The following is a 21,185-nucleotide window of genomic DNA, read 5'->3' on the forward strand; positions in this document are numbered from 1 at the left end:
GAGAAGAATGGGGATGAGAACAGGGGCTCCTGTTGCCCAAGTCTAAGTGTACGTCCACACCCACAGTATTATACTATACATATTAAGATGACTTGCTTTTTCCATTTTGTATCACGAACACTGTTCCATTTAATAGCTCTTCCTTTAACAGCTGTGTAGTGTTACATGGAAGCACCATAAACTCATCATTCCCTGCTAACACTGTTCAAAAAGGGCATAACCTACTAGTACAGCAATTTCTTTTGGGACCCTGGTGGCACACTGTTTAAGAGCTCAAGCTGCTAACCAAAAGGTCAGCAGTTCAAATCCACCAGCCACTCCTTTGAAATCTATGGGGCAGTTCTCTGTCCTATAGGGTTGCTACGAGTTGGAATCAACTCGAGGCAACAGGTTTGATTTTGGTTTTCTGGTCCATGCAGTGTAATGGTAAAATTGGGGTAAGGAAAAAATTTACAGAAGAGTAGCAGAATGCACACAATCTCCTGAATTTTAGTCCCAGAGAGATTACAGCCAGGAACAGCAAGACTAGTACACCAAGGAAAGGGCTCTGAGAAACCCAACTCCTACAATGATCTATTTATTTAAAACATTTATAAGTGGAAGACAGAATATATCTAGACAATACGTAACAATGGTAGCTTCTTGGCACAGCAAATTAGAAGAGAGAAGCCTTTACAAATCTGGCAGCCCATTCTTTTACTGAGTTAAGCCTGCTGTCAGTTCTTTGCCTAGAAACTATAAAAGGGGGGAAGAATTGACTCCAGGGTTATCCAGATTTTCTCAATGAAAAATTAGGTTGCTTGTATTTGCTATCATAAACAATGCTGTAGTAAGTATTGGCTTATTTCTAAGTATACATGTAAGAGAAGTACTTAGAAATGGAGATTATGTGTATTTAAAATCTTGACAGTGTTAAATTGTTCTCCAGAAATGTTGCACCCATTCACACTCCATTTCCTGTATGTGGATCCTGGTTTCTCAACATCTTTGTCACACTTGTCTCCTTATAGCTCAAGACTATCCAATCTCCATTCTTCTTTTGGTGAAAATGATCTTAGTTGCAAGAGCTCCAGTCTCATCTAGTCATTGACCGATAATTCTTTTTTCTCTTACACGGGTCTCAAGTTAGAGTACAAATTTAATTTAAAAGGGCTTGGGTCCCAATTCTGACTTTTAGCTGCCATCTACCAAAATGTAAGCCAAGGTATGACAAGCTCCAAAAACAGAAATTAAGTTCCTAATTTATATTATAGTTATTACAACATGTTTCCATCTATAGTTGCACTATCCAAAACAGTAGTTATTAGCAACATGTGGCTCTTTAAATTAATTAAAATTAAAAATTGATTTTCTTAGTCACACTAGCCATATTTAAAGTGTTCAATAGCTGTCCGTGGCTAATGGCTACTGTATTGGACATTGCAAATATAGAACCTTCTATCACTGCATAAAATTCTGTTGAAAAGCAGTATTTTAAAGCATAAGCTCTTTGGGCAAAGGAACTATGACTTCTTAATCTTCTCTTCCCCAACAGCACACTGTAGATATTCAATAAAAGAGTTGACAAATGCAAATACTAATGCAAAAGAAAGCAGGAAAAAAGTTTATTTTTTAGATGACACATTCCAGGTGCTTTTGTACAGTTTAACTCAGCTATATCTATACAGAGCATACAGTCATTTCAGCATACAAGTTATTCCACTTTGAATACCTCTATTTTAAGGTTAAAAAACCATTTTAAAGGCTTTGTCTTATTTCTAAGGAAAATGAGTCAATATGCTTATTATAACTATTTTTTTTTGCAGTGCTGAGTACATCGTAAGTAGTTTATAAATTTTCTTCGTCAATAAATTAAAGGTAAAACCTGAGGAATTAAAAATTTTATTATCAGAACTGCATAGCAAAGCCATGTCCAAAAAATGAACCCAAAACCAATCCTGTTGCCATTCAGTTGATTCTGATTTCATAGTGGCTCTACAGGACAGAGCAGAACTGTCCCATAGGGTTTTCCAAGGAGCGCCTGGTGGATTCGAACTGCTAGACCTTTTGGTCAGCAGCCATGGCTCTTAACCATTATGCCACCAGGGTTTCTGTCCAAATAACAAAAAAATAACAGACATACAAAATAATATGTAGATTAAGACAACCTGTAAAACGTTTATAAATCCAATTTTAAAGCAAAACAAGTATGTTAGGAGAGATACTAAATGATACCCAGGCTAACTAACAAGGTTTCATCTTATTTTGAAAAATGACAATGCAACGAAGTTGTCCAATGTTCAGTCGGCATACCTTATCCAATGACAACAAACTGCTGAGCCATTTGGTTGTTTGGAATTATTTAGGCCAAAGTCAGTCCTTGTATGCGGCACTGGGCAGTCCTAAATTCAAAGTGCAAACGCCTGGATGGAGACGTAGCTTAATTTAGTTGTTTATTTATGCTACTTTCCCACACTAACACACAATGCTATGGGAGTAATTTTATAGCTCTAACAACTCCTGTTACAGGGTAACGGGCTTGCTGACAGAATACAAAAAGGCCACAGATCATGCACAAGCTAAATGAATGTTAGAGGACATTTTAATTGGCAATTTTCAATTCTGTTTATTTAAGCCTTTCATAATTTTTTTTCTTTTTAATCTTGTTTGAAATCACTGGTGATAACCACTTTTAAGTACATGCTTTATCAAAGTAAATGGCATGGAGAAGCACCCAAACACTTAAACTCCATTAGCTAAAAATAATACCTTACATGTACATAGCATTTTAGAGTTTTTGAAGCAATTCCGCACACTCCATTCTATTCTATTCCTCACAACAGCCCTGTGAGGTAGGCTAAACGAATTATAATTATCTTATAGGTAAGGCAGTGGAGGTAAAGAAAACAAATGACTTATACAGAAGTCATAAATATAGTACATGGTAGAGCTAAGGTGATTAATTTTAAGTACTTTAAAAGAGATGAAGCAAAAATCTTTTTTATATCAAATCCAGAGATTTTAAAGACTAGTGGTTTTTAATATAAATTGTTTCAAAAATTTAGCTCCTATATATCTTATTACATGAACTCATTATAAATTTGATTTTAAAGGTAAATTAGACTCATTGCTTTGGTACCTCAGAGATACTGGAAATGTGAAAAAAAAAATGCATTCTTTAAGCCTTTGCTCTCTGAAAAGTTCTGATACTAATAAAGATGCCTTTACCAATCGCTTACAATTTGACTTATTTTAAAATTGGTGTAAACTTAATAAGCTCCAAGCCAAAACAAACACATTCACCTACCTTCTGCCTACATACTGAGAAATGCTCTACATGTCCATTCCCAAGGACCCACTTACATTGAACAGGTGCCATTAAGAAAACGTATCAGTTTAAACTAACTTAGCTTAAATCATTTTAATCAAAAGTTAGTATCTCATATTGATTCAGAAATAACAAATACTGCTTCAGTTTAATAATTGGGTAGTCTGAGGAGAAAAGTACTATGGCAATTTCTGGTATTTATTTATAAATCAGTATTAACTTGTACCTGGTATGCTCAACAGTCTCTTTTGGATGAAAAACAATATACACCAACTGTTACCCATTTAAACTCTAACTTACTCAAAATTCTTAGAGTATTTAGGTTAATCAAAGATTCCAGGTAATGAAGTTATCATATGTGACATGTCAAGATCATAAATATTTTTAGAATGTGAATACTGTAAGATACACACAAAAGTAAAACTATTCTGAATATGAGGTAATCTTTCTGTGATAATTAAGAAAACATTCATGATTTCTTACAATGTTTCAGTGCCCACATTATGAAATGTCAATTTTGGTTAAACATAGCTGGAATAACTTATTGTTACCTGGATGCTTAGTAAACTTAGGTTGGCCATACACTTTCCTAAAAGAATACATCCACTATAAAAATAAAATCAAGGAAGAAACTTTTTCAAACCCAATTTTAGGTGACTGTATAAAGTGAACTACATTACATTCGGTTAGAATTTTTTTTTTTACAAACTATAACAAATTTACTTTTTTCATTTTCTGACTTACTAGCAAAACATCATTTTTAAGATGCAAACTTTGTTATACCACTCAACAGCAGCAAAACTATCCACACAATAAGTCAAACTTCACTAGTTTGGGAAATCTGAATACAAAGTACCATATTTTTACACAGATAATGCAAGTGTCATAAGCATGCTATGTGTGTGCACATCATTTACATGGGCGTGTTATTTGCAAAGATATGGTAATCAAATTTTGACTGCCACATCACTGACACTCAGATATTTGTTGTATGAATTACCCATGAATGAACACTGCTCTAACATTTTTTTCTTCAGAACTATTAAATATACTTGATGATCTTAAAACACAGTCCCTAATTTTTTTAAGTATGGCATCGCACATTTTAGAGTAATAAGTCTATACTCTCCTCTTCTAAAATCATTACTCTTTGAAATAAACATTTCCCATATATATCCTTTTCCAAAGTTTTCTCCCAATTGTGCCAAAAGAAACAATTAAAAATATATAAATAACTATAATTTTATGGGAAAAGTATATAGGGAAAAACTAATTATGCTAGGTAAGTCATGAAATAGAACATCAGCCGAATTAAAATATTTCATTACAAATATTTACTTTTATTATTTATACCACCAAGGATGAGCCTAAAAAAAAACAAATTATACATGATACCATTCATGCATTAATTTTATAAATAAGTAAATATAAGCAAACCAATATGTCTCTTTAGATGAAAACATGGGGAGAAATTACTGTTGGCAGAATAGAGTAAGCAGGGCAAGTCCCCACCATACAGCAGTTCATGTTTGTCAAAATGGTACAGATGCCATCAATTAAAACAATGTTCAGATAGATATGCCCCTAATACTCTGACTTTATTAACCTAACTCCTGGAGCATACGAAGAATCACTGTATGTTAACCCACCATATGCATTCAGTTATGAAATGCCTGGTGTATATGTGTACCAAGTTAAAGATATGGTGAGTCCAAAAAGTCCAAATGAATTATAAAAAATTCTTTTTCTAAAGTGCTTAAGGCAGCTCCTTCATTTCCTTATGCAGTTTACTAAAACTGGTTTGGGATGCAACTGTTAGAAGAAAAATGCAATACTAAATGCATGTTTTAATCAAACATGTCTTACTCCTGTCATACACCCATTACAGTCAACCTCTCATGCATTTCCTTTATAGAAAGCAATCATGTTTGATCTGTCAAAACAAAGAGTAAATAAAGCAATAAAAAATACCTTAAAGGGTTAACTTTTTACAAAGTATTAAATTCAGCAAAAGGGCCCAAAACTTTTAAATTTAATTCAAATGTTAATGAAAATGTTATGTATTATGGTCAGGTTAATAGCAACCTTATTTGGAGACTATTTAAATAGGCACTACAATTGATTATTTTCCAGTTTAAAAATGAGGGTGGCAAACTTTTGCTAGTTTAACTTAAAAGCAAATAAACTTAAAACAAAACAAAAAAACCTCATACATTCTGTTCTTTAGAGACCTTTAAGGAGAAGCATCAAACAAAGGAGAAGCAGAGGAAGAGAAAAGCCTCAGATTCTTATTTTGAAGTAATAATATTATAATTTAATACCAAGGATCACATGCGATGAGAACGTGGAGTCTGGATTTACTAAATTTGTATTTATTACTACAAAACCTCTGAGAAACGAAACCTCCCTAGTGAGATTAATGTATTTTCCAAACGAATATTATACATAGCCGTTGCTGTCGAGTTAATTCCGACTCATAGTGGACCCTACATTATGAATATTAGAAAAGCCCATGTGCAAGGTCTCAAACGATGGTATGAGCACAGGGAGAATCACATGCACTCCTCCAGCACCTGATTAATATCTCCCCCAACCCCCTGCAATAGAAGGCCCTCACCAGTATAATACAGTGCTTTCTGGCTTAAGTATCAGTTGACACTGCATGGGGCATGGAGCAAGAGCATGCCTAGAGGAAGAAGGCACTGAATTAATCAGAAGATACATTTATAATATATAAGACATAATCATAAAAACTGTATACAAGAGCTTCTGGCTTTTTCTGTCATGTTTGCTAAAGAGAACTCTGTAGCTGTTCACATAAAGCAGCTCGACCACTACATTACCGTTTCAGGTTGAATTCTATTGAAAAGGGATTATAAATTCCTGCTTCTTTAAGTCCTGGAATAATCCCACTATAGGGAACAGAACATAAAAAAATTTCTTTCAAGGTTCTCTGAGGAATAAAAACTGAAATTATATTTGCGAATGAAAAGAATACCTATGGGCATATTTTAATTCTCTAAACTTCCTTACAGTCTTTAAAGTTACCAACATATCATCAGAAAACAGTGAAGATAAAAATTTCCTCTGGAAAAATTATACTCCAGTTCAAATGAAATTTCTCATTTAGATTTGTTTTACCAACAGAACACAACAGCCCGTCAGTAAGCAGTAAACCTGAAGAGAGAAGAAGCTACCACTATTCCCCACATGTCTGTCTGTGAAAGCAACTCCAATGCAGGCAGCAACAGGCACTTACTGGAGAAGGCTGTCACAGCACAAGACATTTGAAATGAGAATCAAAGAAAGTCAAGGAGGAAAATTAAGTCTAAAAAATTAAGGAAAATAAAAATTCAGATATCTTAAAAATGCTCAAGGAATTCTTAAATACTGTAATCACAACTTTCTGTTTGGTTTAAAGGACTTGGGCTACAAGTTTTAATTCACTTTTTAAGAATAGATACGTTCTGGTCAATAACTACAGGTTTTACTCCTAGTTATTTTACACATTTTCCCCTAGTTTATGAAAGATTATTCTGTGTTGATTGCTGGAAGAATCATACCCCTTTTCATAGCAAAAGAAGTGAGAGGAAAATAACCTCTGGATGGTCATGTTTGAAAACTTCATGTACTTTTTTTTTTTTTTTCAAAACAATTTCATATCTTAAAAAAGCAGATACAAATTACTTCAGTACAGAATACTTTTAAGCATCTCCCTTTATAACCTGCCCTTCTAAGAAAAAAAGTGAACAGGGTAGGTTTTTCTACCCTCAATATAACTTTAATAAAATTTTACTCCTATTAAAAATGTTAAAAATCAGTATAACTATTAACAGTTCTTACCAAATTCAACTGGGAATTTTATCAAAGATGACTACTCAAAGTGGGATTAAACTTGGCAACAAAGTCAGAAAATTGAAAGCTTAAAAAAAAATCTTACCCATCATCCAAAGTGACTGAATGAAAAGAAGTCTAATTAAGCAGGGTAGCATATAAAGAATATCCCCTTGTCACCCTTTTAGTGCAACAGGTGCAGAACTGAAATTTGGGTGATCCTGGTAACACAGTGGTTAAGTACTCAGCTGCTAACCGAAAGGTTGGTGGTTTAAACCCACCAGCTGCTCCACAGAAGAAAGATGTGGCAGTCTGCTTCTCTTAAGATTACAGACTTGGAAACCCTGCAGGGCAGTTTGACTCTGTCCTGTAGGGTTGCATGAGTCAGAATCAACTCAACAGCAATGGGTTTACGCTATTACATCTAAAAACGCTCCCTATGTACTCTCTATTTTGATTTATAACCATAAGGGAAATATTACACAATTTTGGAAAAGAGAAAGTTATATACAATGTAGTCAACAAACAAAAGAGATAATCTGGCAAAACTCAACAAATTTATAAAAGGGGAAAAATAAACCATTATAAGAAAACCTTTCTAGCATCCTCAATCAATGATCTCAATTTCTAAAAGAACAGTATATTTTAAAGCTTCAGTGTAAGAACTGAATAATAGGTAATTATTAGATTTAAAAAAAAAAAGAAAAAGCACAGAGAAAAAAGGCAACGTTTAAAAGCTTTCCACCCCAGGTTCTACAGTTGCCATCTGTAATTAGACATATTAGAAGAGCCCCCCCCCCAAAAAAAAATCCAAGAAACACAAAAATAAGTTTCTATGTAAAAATTTAAACACTGCCTTTTTTCCCATTTATTCTTCAACATGTCAGTTTCTTGCTCGATATCTGCTTGTTTCTACGAAATTGCACGGTAAGTTTCTGCAAATGCTTCATACTAGACTCATAATGCTAATAGATTCCAGGCCTTAAAGCAGAAGGTAGCAAACCTGATTTGCACCACTCAGAAATTTCTGTGATTTGTAACTACACAGAAGAAGTCTCCCAATCAAAATGGGGGTAAATATTTTCTGAGTAGGCATTACTGAGTAACATTGTTCAGGCTGCTAGATGAACCAGTCATTCCATTTTCACTTTTCTGAAGTGTTCTAATAGCACTTGGAACCTGCATCCCAGTATTCAAAGAAAGTCCACCACACCAAACCTAAGAAAAGACAAAAACAAAGCTTCAGTCAGATTTCAAATCAAATTAGAACTTCAAGGATCCTTTAAATTTCCATTTAAAAGGCAAAATGTCACACTTATGAACATTAATAAGTTCCAAACTGATAACTTTCATATTTGAGCTGAGGGGAAGTGGAAAGGCTAACCCAGATTCTTGGAGAACCACAGAGGCCAGAGAAGTCTGTGGGAGCATTGCTCACTGGTGCTACACAAAAAAGAGGAAACTCAAAGCTGCAGAAATTTAGAGAATCCAATCTAGTCAAAAGATATCGGCTTATCATTACTGATCCCAATCTTCACAACCAAGAGAACAACTCAAAGAATCAACTTCTTTATCTCAATTACTGCTTCAGGTTTGATAAACAGGTAGCCTTTGAGGTTACATGAATCAAAGACCCCTCTGTAGACAGACATATTGCTGTTTCCTCCCTAACTTGATAACAATAAAAATTCTTTTATAATTCTTTAAGAAAGACTTCCAAGAAAAATGCAAATGGATATACTGATGAACTTGCCATGTTCTATTAATTATTATAAATGTGGATAAGTTTAAAAAAAATAATACTGCTTTGCTTGTAAATTTTGAACAGAGTCAAAAGCATTAGAATATGAAAAGGTAACACCAGCTGCCATGTACGTAGCAGGCACAACTTAAAGCAAGGGAGATTCTAGAAATGCTTTAGTATTCCCATCTTCAATTATACCCTTCAAGTGTTCAATATTTACTAAACAAGTAGAATACTGTAACAAAAATCTACAGACCTGTGGAATTTATAACTATATAATTAACATTCTAAATTATCAAAACAGGCTCAGTAACAACTTCTAAAATACATAAGCAATCCTCTGATTTTAAAACTACATTACTTTTTTTTTTGGAAATTAAGTGATTCAGAAAAGATTTACTCAAAATATCTAGCACAACAGTACAAAGGCAAATCAACAGAAAACAGTTTTTTCAATAAACGGTACTGGAAAAAATGGACATCCATATGCAAGAAAAATGAACTTCAAACCATACCTCATGTCATATACAAAAATTATCTCAAAAGGAATCACAGACCTAAATGTAAAACCTAAACTGGAAAACTTCTAGAAGAAAACATAGGAGAAAATCTCTGTGCTCTCAAGTTAGGAAAAGCATGATCCATGAGAGAGAGAAAAAAAAATTGATAAACTGGACTTTATCCAAATGAAAAAGTTTATCTCTCTGAAAGGCTATTCAGAAATGAAAAAGCAAGCCACAGACTAGGAGAAAATATTTGCAAAACAAATATCTGATAAAGGACTCATAACTAAAATATACAAACCAACTTAAAATTCAATGACAAGAAAATACCGAGTAAAAAATAGGCAAAAAGATTTTAACAGTTTACAAAAGAAATCATACAATGGCAATAAGCTCACGAAAAAATGCTCAACATCATTAGTCATTAGAAAAATAAAAATGAAAACCACAACAAAATACTACCACACACAGCAACAAAATCTGATAATACCAAGTAATGGCAAGGATATGGTAAATTCTCATCAACTGCTGAGAGAAATGCAAAATCATACAGTCACTTCGGAAAACAGGTGGACAGTTTCTTATACACATTCACTTCACTACATGACCCAGCCAGCAATCCCACTCCTAGGCAGTTACCCAAGAGAAATGAAAACTTACGGCCAAACAAAAATCTGTATGTGAATGTTTACAGCAGCTTTATTAATAATCACCCAGAAACAGAAACAACCCAAATGTCCTTCAACTGGCGAGTGGGTGAGTACATACATATATGGAACACTGCTGCTGTGCACCACTGAGTCAATTCTGACTTATAGCAACCAGTATGGCAGAGTATAACTGCCCCATGCTTCCTTAGGCTGCAGTGTTCACAGGAGCAGATTTTCTCTCACAGAGCAGCTTGCCGATTCAAATCATTGACCTTTTGGTTAGCAGCTCAGTATGGAACACTACTCAGAAAGAAAAAGGAAGATACACACATGATATGGATGAATTTCAAACACATCATACTACAGAATATAATTTTTATGTATTAACATTTACTTCAACAAAATATACAGTCTATACACAGATTTGGGTTAAGATGGATTAGGGTAAAGGAGAGGTATATTTGTGGAGAAAAATAAGAGCCTCTGTGTTCCTAAATATACAGTACAGATGATTCTCATTGAAGTTGTCAAACCAAACTAAATGTAAAGTAAGTACTAACCATAAAACCAGGAAGCACAGGCTGAGTAAATTTTGTCTTAAAGGAATACAACAATTGTTTTGAGTTTGCATCATAGAAAGAGAGTTGACCTAAAAAGAAGAAAAAAAAGCCTAATTTATTATACAAAAAAAATGACATTTAATGAAGATTAAGATATAATTCATGCAGAAAAGTAATAACTAATGCACATTTTGTCATTAATTTTTTGTTAAAAATTATAAGGACTGGACTTAATAATTCTCACTTGAAAATCAGTAATAAGCATGCTATAAGAAAAGGCTCAAATCCAATTCCATCTACCTGGTTTTTAAGACCCTCCATAATCTGGCATTATTCTACTTATTCAAGTATAAACTATTCTTTATCATTATTTAACAAATGGTTTCATTAGCTCAGTAAAAACCAAGACTATTCCTTTCTCCTTATTTTTACTATAACCAGCCTCTTTACCCAAATCCTACCACCATTTAAAGTTTACTCTATTAAACCTTGCCTTCTAACCACTTGAGACCATATCCACTACTCCAGCCATTGAAATCATATTATAGCCATCACTGCTTAAGCCTTGTTAGTTTTTAAAATCCTCTGACAGTCTCTTTCAAAAGGATCATGCCACTAAAATAACTCTTTGATCTTCTAATTTTTCAACCTAAAAGCCTCCCTATACCTGCTCCCCCTTCTTAGAAGTCTTCAACCATGGCTATCCTCTTGGTTTGTACCCTGACCTTGAGAATATCTTCAGCCTATTCCTGTTTCTCCTATGCAAAATGTAGATGCTTTGTCCAGGCCCTCTTCTCTACGATGTTCCCTTATTAAATCAACCGCCACCAGATAAGCAGGAAGAGGAAAACTATTACTTATTATGCTTACTAATAAAGCACTGGGTGCTTCATATACATTACCTCAAAATAATAAGCAACTACATGTGGTCACGAAGCTAGTAAACAGCAGAGCAGGAATGCTTAATTATATTATTCTGTGCAATCCAGTAGCCACTCTGTGAGACTGTCTCAAATATTTAGCTTCAGCTCTACTTCCTTCTGAGTTCTAGACCTGAATTTCTAAATGCTTGACACACATGCCACACGGCTGTTGGACTGGCATCTCACTCTTCCCCAGGACTCTATATTCTCTAACCTGTCGATGACATCACCATCCTCTTGATCACACTGGCTGGAACCTTAGAGTTACCTTCGATTCTTCTTTGTCTCTTCTCCCAACCCATATTTAGTCACACAGTCCTATGAATTCTACTTTTATAGCACCAAATCCATTCTTCCTCTTGATTCCCACCGCTCAGGAGCTTTTACCACTCAACACTTACTGAGGGCTTACTATGTAACAAAAACTTGCCAGGCAGTGAGGATACAATAGCCTCCAATCTCTTCCACCTATAACCATTTACTTTCTGACTAATGTTTGTAAAATTAGATTCTCATCACATGTATAGTTTTCTAAAACCATCAGAAGCTCCCTCCCCACAACTAAGGAAAAAAGACCAGTCCATTATACTTGTTCAAGGCCCTCAGAATCTGATGCCAGATCCTTTTTACATAACTTCCTTCCCCTTCTTGTAACCTATGCTCTAGGTTAACTTCTCATGAACCTTTGAGGAATCACAAAGTATGCATGGGAAAGGAGAGAGAAGAAAGAAGATAAACAACTGGTGTCTTGATAATCAAAAAAGAAAAAAAAAGTACACTAATACATTTGCCATCTATCATGAGGAAAATTGTTTTTTAACTGATTCAAGGTAAATACATACAAAAGAATGCAGCAAAACTGACATGTCATCACCAAAAATAGATCAAACCAAAATTAAGTTTTCTTTTTCATTTGAGTAGGTAGGTTGGTAGTTCATGGAATTATCTGGCCATAATGTTATTTAAAAGGTAAATTTTGGTTCAGAAAATGGATTTGGATGTGGTTATAAGACAGTAACCTAGGTCACTGTTATTTTTACTATTTATTATTAGCCTTAAGAGTTAATGTGGTGAGAAGCATTTAGGGAACTACGTTCATTCTTTAGCGCAATACTATATCATCTTTAAAAACTGATGCATTAGAGAAAATATTTATCAAATAAGATTCAAAGAGCTCAAAGCTTAAAGAAATTCTGCAAAAGATAAATATCAACTTAATTTTTAGATAATTTTAAAACGAGGGGAAGCTTAGCTAAATTCATTAAAATGAAACTTACGAAAGACAAATGTAATATTTCTTGAGTTTAAAAACAGCACAAATAACCCAACAATGCCTACTATAAGAGTAAAAAGAATTTGACAGAAGTCCACGAAAAAAAGATCTGGTGGGTCAGGTAGCTACAAGCTCAAAATAGGTCCACAGTGCTATCAAATCATATTACTAAAAATAGCATTGCCAAATCACTATAGTCCTCTGCTGGGCAGAGGTTTTGTGCCCTACTCTAATAAGAATCAATCTTTAAGAAATAAACTGACGAAACAGTATACAACCATATGAGATTATAAGGGTTTGGAAAATCAAACTGTAAGAGAAACAACTTACGGAACAGAAAAAGCAATGTCAATAGTTTTTAAATAAATAAGGATATCCATGTGAATTTGGGTTGGGGAGCATAGGATCAGGAAGTGTAATTCTACGTTTCTTCAAGTGACAAAATTGAAGAGCAACAGGACCATAAGTTACAGGCAGACAAATTGAGTCAATTTAAGAAAAATCTTCTAATCAAAACCTGTCTAACAATGAAACAGGCTCCCTTCTAACACAAACTTCACATACAAGGAAAAAAAAAATTCTTCAAGCAGGAGTGGTGACTACCTGCAGAGACAGCGAACTAAGGAATATAAACTGTGTGGCAGATGGACTAGGTAATTTCTAAGGTCTACTCCAACTTGAAAAATCTGATTAAACTACTTTTTACATATGATAAAACAAGGTAAGGAAGGGATTAAAATGGGCAAAAGAAAACAGTGCTAAAAATGAAAATTAGCCTTTCAGATTTACTTATTTTCTATCAGATTTACTTAGTGCTATAGATGATTCCTTTTGTAGAGCTCTAAGCCACCATCTCACACTCTTCCAGTCAATCCTACTGAAATTATGTTTGTGATCAAATCCTAGCTGGTCAAAACACTCTTACTACAGTACTAATGGAATCTCTGCATAACGGTTACCAATGAAAAGTGCTGAAACACAGGCAACTACGATTAAATATTTCTCTTAAGAGAAAATAAGTAAACTTACCTCCATCAAAATCACAAAATACGCCTATTTTCTCAGGAACAGTAACATCCAAGGCTTTGACTTTATTATTATGCTTTGCTGCAAATGTGTTTTGTAGCCAGTTATTGACATGGATACACCAACTAGTGTTTGTCTTTCCCAATTGGTCAAATTTCCCCAAAGTTTTGTATGCTACTCCCACACTGTAGGATTTACAGTCCTTCTGGGCCTTGACCTCCCAATAATGTTGTCCGTTTTCAATAGCAGTGTCTCCTACAAAAGACCAGAAAGGTAGATTTGACTATCTTTTCCAAAAAGCCAAACCAATTGCCATCAATTCAATTCCAACTCATAGTGACCCAATACGACACAGCAGAACTGCCCCCCATAGGGTTTCCAAGGCTGTAATCTTTATGGCAGTAGATTGCCACATCTTTCTCCCATGGAGTGGCTGGCAGGTTCAAACTGCTGACCTTTCAGTTAGCAGCCAAGTGCTTAACCACTGTGCTACCAGGGCTCCTTAAAACTCCTTACTAGTCACACAGATTTTTATCTATCACTTGTCCCACAAAACAGCATAAAAAGGTTGATTCAAGCACTCTTTCTGTAAGAATGAGCATATTAACACACAGAACTAAATGCAGAGTGCCTACTGTAACTTTAATATTTACTCCTTCTTCTGAGTATAAAATGCTTCAGATTTTTTCTTCCTTACTACCCTCTCAAAGCTTACACATATATAGAGAGCACTGTGTAAAGCTACAAGATTTTTATAAGTAGCAATAATAAGACAACTTAAAACTCCCCAACGTTAAGTAGACTTCATCAGGGAAAAATGTCTGCAAAGATTCTTCCAATACACAGACAGGCCCTCCAGCTCTGGGTGAGTGGAAAGCCCAGCAGGGTGAGTGTGACATCTTTAGTCTGAGGTAATGAAGAACTATTACACTTTATCCTACCCAGCACTGTGTATGATTCCCCAGTAAAACGATCTCTGCTGCCTCTTACTGCTGGTGGTCTGGAGCCTACAGATGTCCGTTTGGGGGATGGCGTACCACTTCTATACAAACAGGAACAAAAACAAAAACAAATATTCTGTGCTGTGTTTCAAATGCTAAAATTAAAAATTATGGTTTATAATATAATTATGTTTCAGAAATAGCATCATTTTATTTGATCTAAAGTATTATTAAAGACAGTTGTTGATTATAAACACTCAAAATTAAGAAACCATGAACACAAGGCAGGCTGAAAGCACCAATGTCATGCAGACTGAGCAAGGTTTATAGAAAGAACACAGAGTTAAAATAAAAAACAATGCCAAAATGAGACAAGATGTGGCTGAAGGAAAAAAAAAAAAAAAAGAACTCAAAAAAGATAAAATAAGTAAAGGCAAAAATGGGCTCCTTCTTATTATAACCACAGCTAAATAATCTTTTTGAAAATCAGTAGGCACTTTTGTTGTGGGTTTTTTCTTCTTGAAAAGAGAAATAGTAATTGTATAAATCCGTGCACAGGATAATGTCAAATATTATAAAGCATTTCTCCCACTATAATGGACAGGATTCAAGCTGACTCCCCTTATATCAAATTATATGACATGGTAAACTGAACAGTACTAGGCCTTTTACTAACTCTCAAAAACTCGAAATAGATCAAATCCCAAAGATGTTTATAAAATAACATTTCAATTATACTGAATCATTCTATTTAAAAAATAAGAAAAAAAATTTAGTGACGATTATCATAAGATTACTACTTAGAGGGAATAGGATAAATCCCTATCTACATTGTCAACACTAATTAGAAATAAAAACACTTTTCCAGTAGAGCTGCGCTAGAATTTTTTTCCTTTGGAAAAGGTCAATTTAGTAAATTTAACAGCTATCAACTAATAAGAGAAATCCCTGACAAGGGGGAGGCTAATATATAGATATAATTGTAAAGCCATTTCACATGATTTCGTGTACTGCATTCTGCATTATTCTGATGTCTCATTCTCAAAAAGAAGATTCACTGGACAGTTTCAAAGAATTAAACAGTGAACTCAGGAACTTTCTATTTAGCCAGAATGACATTAAGTAGCTTAATTGTAAGTCTACAACCACAGCCTTCCTACAATTTAGTTTTTCCCAAAGTTAAAAACATTAACTTTTAAAAATTTTCCAACATTAAAAATGCTAAGAGTAGCTCTATTTTCACACTCCTGCGGGGTCTGGCGGGGGGGGAGGGCAGTGTCTTGAAACTGGAGCTGTTCAAACCATGTTCCTGAACCCAGCGGAATCCACAGATGCCACCGAGACTGCATGCTGCAGGGCTCCGGGAGGAAGCGCCACTTTAACCAGCTGTATTTTTCTCTTTTTAGATTAGGCTTCTGGAAACATTTCATTTGAAGAAACCATTCTGTTGCTTTAAAAAAATGTGTGAAAATTGTTCTACATGCAACATTAGAAAGACATGCAAAGTAAGGGGCTTAAAGGAAAAATTGTTCTACCATGGTTTATAAATGACAACAAAGAAGCGTTAAGGTCTCCAGGACCCCCATGCAATGTAAGAACTCAATGTGATTTACAAAGTTACTCTCCAGAATGTCATCTGAAACTGATCATCTGAAATGTAAATACACTCTGCCCTAGAAACAACGGGTGGGCACTCAGGGCGAAAGGCTACCTAGCTGAAAGAGTCACTGAAATATCATTGCACATTAACCTTCCTCCTTCCAAGTTAACTCAATTAATTGTAAATATTGGCAATTAATAGAAAAGATAAACATAGTTTTTAATTGATCCTGAATGTCAATGTGGAAATTGTTTTTATAACTAGAGACAGAAGATGGGGCACTAGCTCTTCATTCTATTTAATTTCACTTCAAACCCCAAAGCTTTTTAATACTGCTGGTACTATCCTTACACTTAACAGTCATGACTACGATTGCTTGTTAGCTGACAGATGGGGCAAAGAAAGTAAAAAAGATTTTGTTGTGAGGCAAGAATCAGATGAAAGGAGACCAGAGGGTGGAGTAGACATGTGATTACGGGTGAGGAAGAATTAAAATAAGTCATGAAAGAAGAAGTCTAGTGGGGTAAACCAGTGGTCCTCAAAACCCAGCTGCACATCAGAATCACTCGAGGAACTTTAAAAAATACAAATTACCAGCCTCCACTCCAGACTACTGAATCAAACTATCAAAGGGTGGAGTTCAGAAATATTTATTACTTAAGAATCATAGGATTTTATACTCAGCTGGGATGGGGAGCCAGAAGTTAAAAAAAAAAAAAAAAACTCCCCTAACAAGGGGTGGGGTCAAAAAGGTGATGCAAAAGACATTCTTATACAATCTGCCCCAAGGTACCCCCCATACTCAGTTGCTATGGCACATGAGGAACTTGGCTGTGGGGCAGCTGAGGGAAGGGAAACAACTCCTGGCAGGAGCCACATCTTCTCATCTCTGAATCCTCAGTACAGAGCAGGTGTGCAATATCCAACTAAATGAATGAGCCCAGCTAACTGGGTAAAGAGAGTAAGTGATGTTATTACCTAAGGACTACCTATACCTTCCTGAATCATACAGTCCTAAACTGGAGAAACATAAACCTTTGGGATTTTATAATAAATTGGTTGTTGTCAATTGAGAAAGTTTAACAGAATCAATCAGGAAACTACTTCAGATACACTGAGATTTCAGCTCCTCAGACAGCAGGCCAGAAGGTCTGCTGGGATGAGACATGCATCCCCAGGTAATTCAGGGCAATTAGAAGTAAGTAAGAGAAGTAAGCAAGTAAAAGAAAATCATGTGAATAAGCAGAAAACTTTCACTTAGCACTGCCTCGAAATAAGATAAGGTTTCTTGTGATAGCTAGAAAAAGAACTTTTTTTCAAAGAAAAAAATTATAACTTACCAGTAGTAAAGAAATAAAGGGAAAGCATGGGGAAAAGAAAAACAGACATAACTATTCAGAATGACAGTTCAGTTTCAGTAAAAAGTCAAACGAAGAGAACTCTTCCATTGTAGCATTCCAGCCTTCTGACCTTAAGCACATTTGTGCAAGTACAACAGCTTTTATTGTCTTATGCCACACATGTCCCTCCCTCTCCCCCCACTTCTTAAGGATACTTTGGTTACTTAACTGTCTGAATTAAGGCTTTTTTTCACCAGATCCCGGAATGATCTTTGCCACCCAATTCATCTCGTTCACTGTTACTAGAGAAACCTCTGATCCCCCTACTTCAAAATCATTAAGTACTTCCATACTGCCTACAGACTACCTAGTTTGGCATTTCAGGTTTTTTTTTTGTAATTTGGTCCCAACCTGTCTTTCTAGTCTTCTCACCCCTACACAGCACTGTACAGCTAAAACACCAGTCAGTGTTCCTTAAATTCACTCAATCTGCCTTAGTGCCCTTCCTCTGGTTGCTCCCCGTCTCACTGCCAAGTCCAAATGTCACACATTCTTCCACTTCCTGGAGAACCAGTTCAAATACCATTTCCTTAATGAAGGTCTTCCAGATCCTACCAGGCTAAACAACCCTTCTGAGGAGTCCAGCTCCAGGTTAAAATGTTACGCGTGATCTTTCAGAATCTACTACATGCAGTTACAGAGGCTTTACCTGGCTGCCTTCCCTACACTAGGCTTGGTGCACAGCCAGTGCACTGCAGTTTCTGGACAGAGTTGTAGTCAAGGACTCATCCCCCACTTTTTACCACAGCACCTCCTGCCCCAACAGGCTGGCCAAGCTCATAGGCAATCCTAGCCAAGGCACCACCATCCAGAGGTCTCCTTGTGTGTGTATTTAGGGGGGAAGGAGATGGCTAAAGATACTTTTCTCCACTGTGACTCAGTACTTTTCCACTTATAGTCCTTCCCCTCTGCCCCCAAGCCCAAACCCTCAGGTCTATAAAATGGCTGAGGCCTTTTGTCTGGGGCTCCCTCAGCAGGGAGATAATCCCCCATTTGTGCTGATCCACCCAGTGCCATTCTGTGAGAAAAAAATGGAACAATGGAGGAGCCGGCATTCTTTCCTTTGTAGCCTCTTGATTATACTTTCACCAACCAAACCAAATCCACTGCCATCAACCGTATAGGGTTTCCAAGGCTGTAAATCTTTACAGAAGCAGACGGCTGGTGGGTGAAGAACTGCCTACCTTTCAGTTAGCAACCCATCCCTTTAACCACTGCACCACCAGGGCTCCTTTACACTTTTGAAGTAAGTGAATAAAGGCTTGATTGCTACATTCAATTTGGCTTGTTGTCCTAATTGACCACCTCGACACCTGGCAGCTCTCACTCTCTTCCTCTGAACGCCTGTATTCACACTTACCGTTAGGCATAGTCTATACCTTGCATTATTGCTACTGGTTTATATATATATATATATATATATCATCTACATGAATTACAGCAAATGTTTTGAAGGCAGAGACAGTGTTTATCCCTATAACTCCCATAGCCTCTAGCATGACATCCTGCACTCAACAACTATTTATGGAAAGAATAAATATATATAACATTCTAGCAATGGCCTACATATAAAATATCCTTAAAAGGAAAGGAAGAATGAAATAATGTAGCCTGAATGCTAAATACAAACAGCCTTAAATCTCCAAGTGACCAAATCAAATCACACAGGCTCTAGTAAATCTAGCACCACTTTACAATTTAAAGTACATTAACTATACAATCATTTTCACTAATGAAGAGCAAATAAACGGAAGAGAGAGGAAAAGAAGATAAATTTGAGAAGAGAATACAATATATCTGGTTTCTGGTAAAGATGTGTGTGTGGTATCTTCAAATTAGCACATTATTACTTATGCAACTTGAAATGATTCATCTTTCCGGCACTGTTTTAATATAAGCATTGACTTTTTTTTTTTTTTTTATCCTTGCTGCTTTTGAAACTGTAGGACTGTTGTAAAATACAGAACACTTCAAATCTGCCTAGTGTCAAATACAAATATAAGCAAAGCTATAATGTTAGATACACTGAGTACAGCACAACAAGAAAGGTGCCAGGTATGAGTAAATGCAGAAAATATCAGGTGTGGGAAAATAATTCAAGGAAGACTTTAAAGCAGAGCTTACTGTTTTGTTATCATATGCAATAAAATCCAAATAATATGCAGCACGCTATAATGCTATAAATTCAAAACATAAGCTACCAGTACAGACAGTCTACACAGAGCAATAGTTTAGCTTATAAGGGCTGCTGCAATGGCTTCTGCTTATTGATTTAAAAAAAATTAAAAGTTATTCAGCCAAGCTAGATACGCTAAGTCCTAGAACTAGACAGACATAGATCATCACCTTGTATGTTTCTTCAGTGAAGTAACATGGACACTGTCAGATAAAAACAGGCAACTGTTAAAAGACTGTTTTATAACAAATTTAACAGCTTATAGTAAAATTAGACCAAAAGCCTGCTGGGGAAACTTTTTCGATTCACTGTGTAACTCACAGTGACATTTACCTTGATTATATCATGTGAGCAAAAATTTCCTTCATTAAAAAAGAGGTTCTCATACCTTGGTACTAACTAAATGAGTCCTGACAATAACAAAAGGTCCTCAGGCCTGCCTCTTCTGTTCACAAGGGTGCTGATTAGGGCAAGACTCTGGGATTGGACACGTTAAAAGCTGTTATTCAGTGAAAACCTTCTGGTGACACAGGCTAAAATTCCGTAATTATACTAGAAACTTTTCTCTAAGCAGTTCAAGTTGTTACAGACAATGTTAAAGAAATGGGATACTGGAACAAAAATGTAAAAGTAAGAAGAGGATTAGGAAAGAAACTAAGAACAAAGTAACACAAATGACAAATTCAAGTACTGATAAACGGTACTGTATTTTTCACTTTGGTGCTTCTAACATATCATAACTCATCCTGGTGCACAGAAGAAGAATTTTATTGTAAGTTACTGTCAATAAGACGAATGTACAAAGCATCTGTCCAAATAACGGCTTTAATGAACTAGCTTACCTGCCCTTGTTCTCTTTTCCTTTACTTTTAGTTTCTTGACCTTTTCCTCCAGTAGGATCCCACTCTACACAGGTATCTTCAACTTTCAGGTTCAAATGGGACGATGAGTTATCCAAATTGAAGTTAAGTGCTATCCAAGACAAGATTTCAAGTTGTTTTTTTTTTTTTTAAAGTAGCATACCAAGAAAAAAAAAGGCATACCTCCACTTTCTGAAGCATAGCTTTCATCACTATATTATTTTCCTGCTCAATTGACTTAACATTGTATACAGAGAAAAAAGGTCAAATTCCTAATCCTAGCATTTAAGGCCTTGATGATAAGGGTGAAATTCACCATTGCTACCTTATTTCCCATTATTCTTCATTACATACCCTGTGCTCCAACCAAATACACTTTACTTGTATG

At 35.5% G+C, this 21,185-nt stretch overlaps 1 protein-coding gene across 2 annotated transcripts in view; it reads right to left on the reverse strand.

Annotated features, from left to right (window-relative positions):
• Positions 1-604: 604 nt before the first annotated feature.
• The window catches only part of FSD1L (fibronectin type III and SPRY domain containing 1 like), an 84,008-nt gene continuing 63,427 nt past the window's right edge, over positions 605-21,185 (reverse strand). Inside the window, exons 9-14 of one of the 2 annotated variants that reach the window (XM_023545079.2) lie at positions 20,780-20,909; positions 20,108-20,140; positions 14,762-14,862; positions 13,824-14,075; positions 10,599-10,687; positions 605-8,359 (exon numbers count right to left, since the gene is read on the reverse strand). In XM_023545079.2, coding sequence (XP_023400847.1) covers positions 8,237-8,359; positions 10,599-10,687; positions 13,824-14,075; positions 14,762-14,862; positions 20,108-20,140; positions 20,780-20,909 — 728 coding nt within the window. In that variant the 3' untranslated portion in view covers positions 605-8,236. The remainder of the gene's footprint in view (positions 8,360-10,598; positions 10,688-13,823; positions 14,076-14,761; positions 14,863-20,107; positions 20,141-20,779; positions 20,910-21,185) is intronic. The other variant, XM_023545080.2, reaches the window with a different exon arrangement.

Source organism: Loxodonta africana, chromosome 9 (assembly GCF_030014295.1).
Source record: "Loxodonta africana isolate mLoxAfr1 chromosome 9, mLoxAfr1.hap2, whole genome shotgun sequence".
NCBI classification, from domain to species: domain Eukaryota; kingdom Metazoa; phylum Chordata; class Mammalia; order Proboscidea; family Elephantidae; genus Loxodonta; species Loxodonta africana.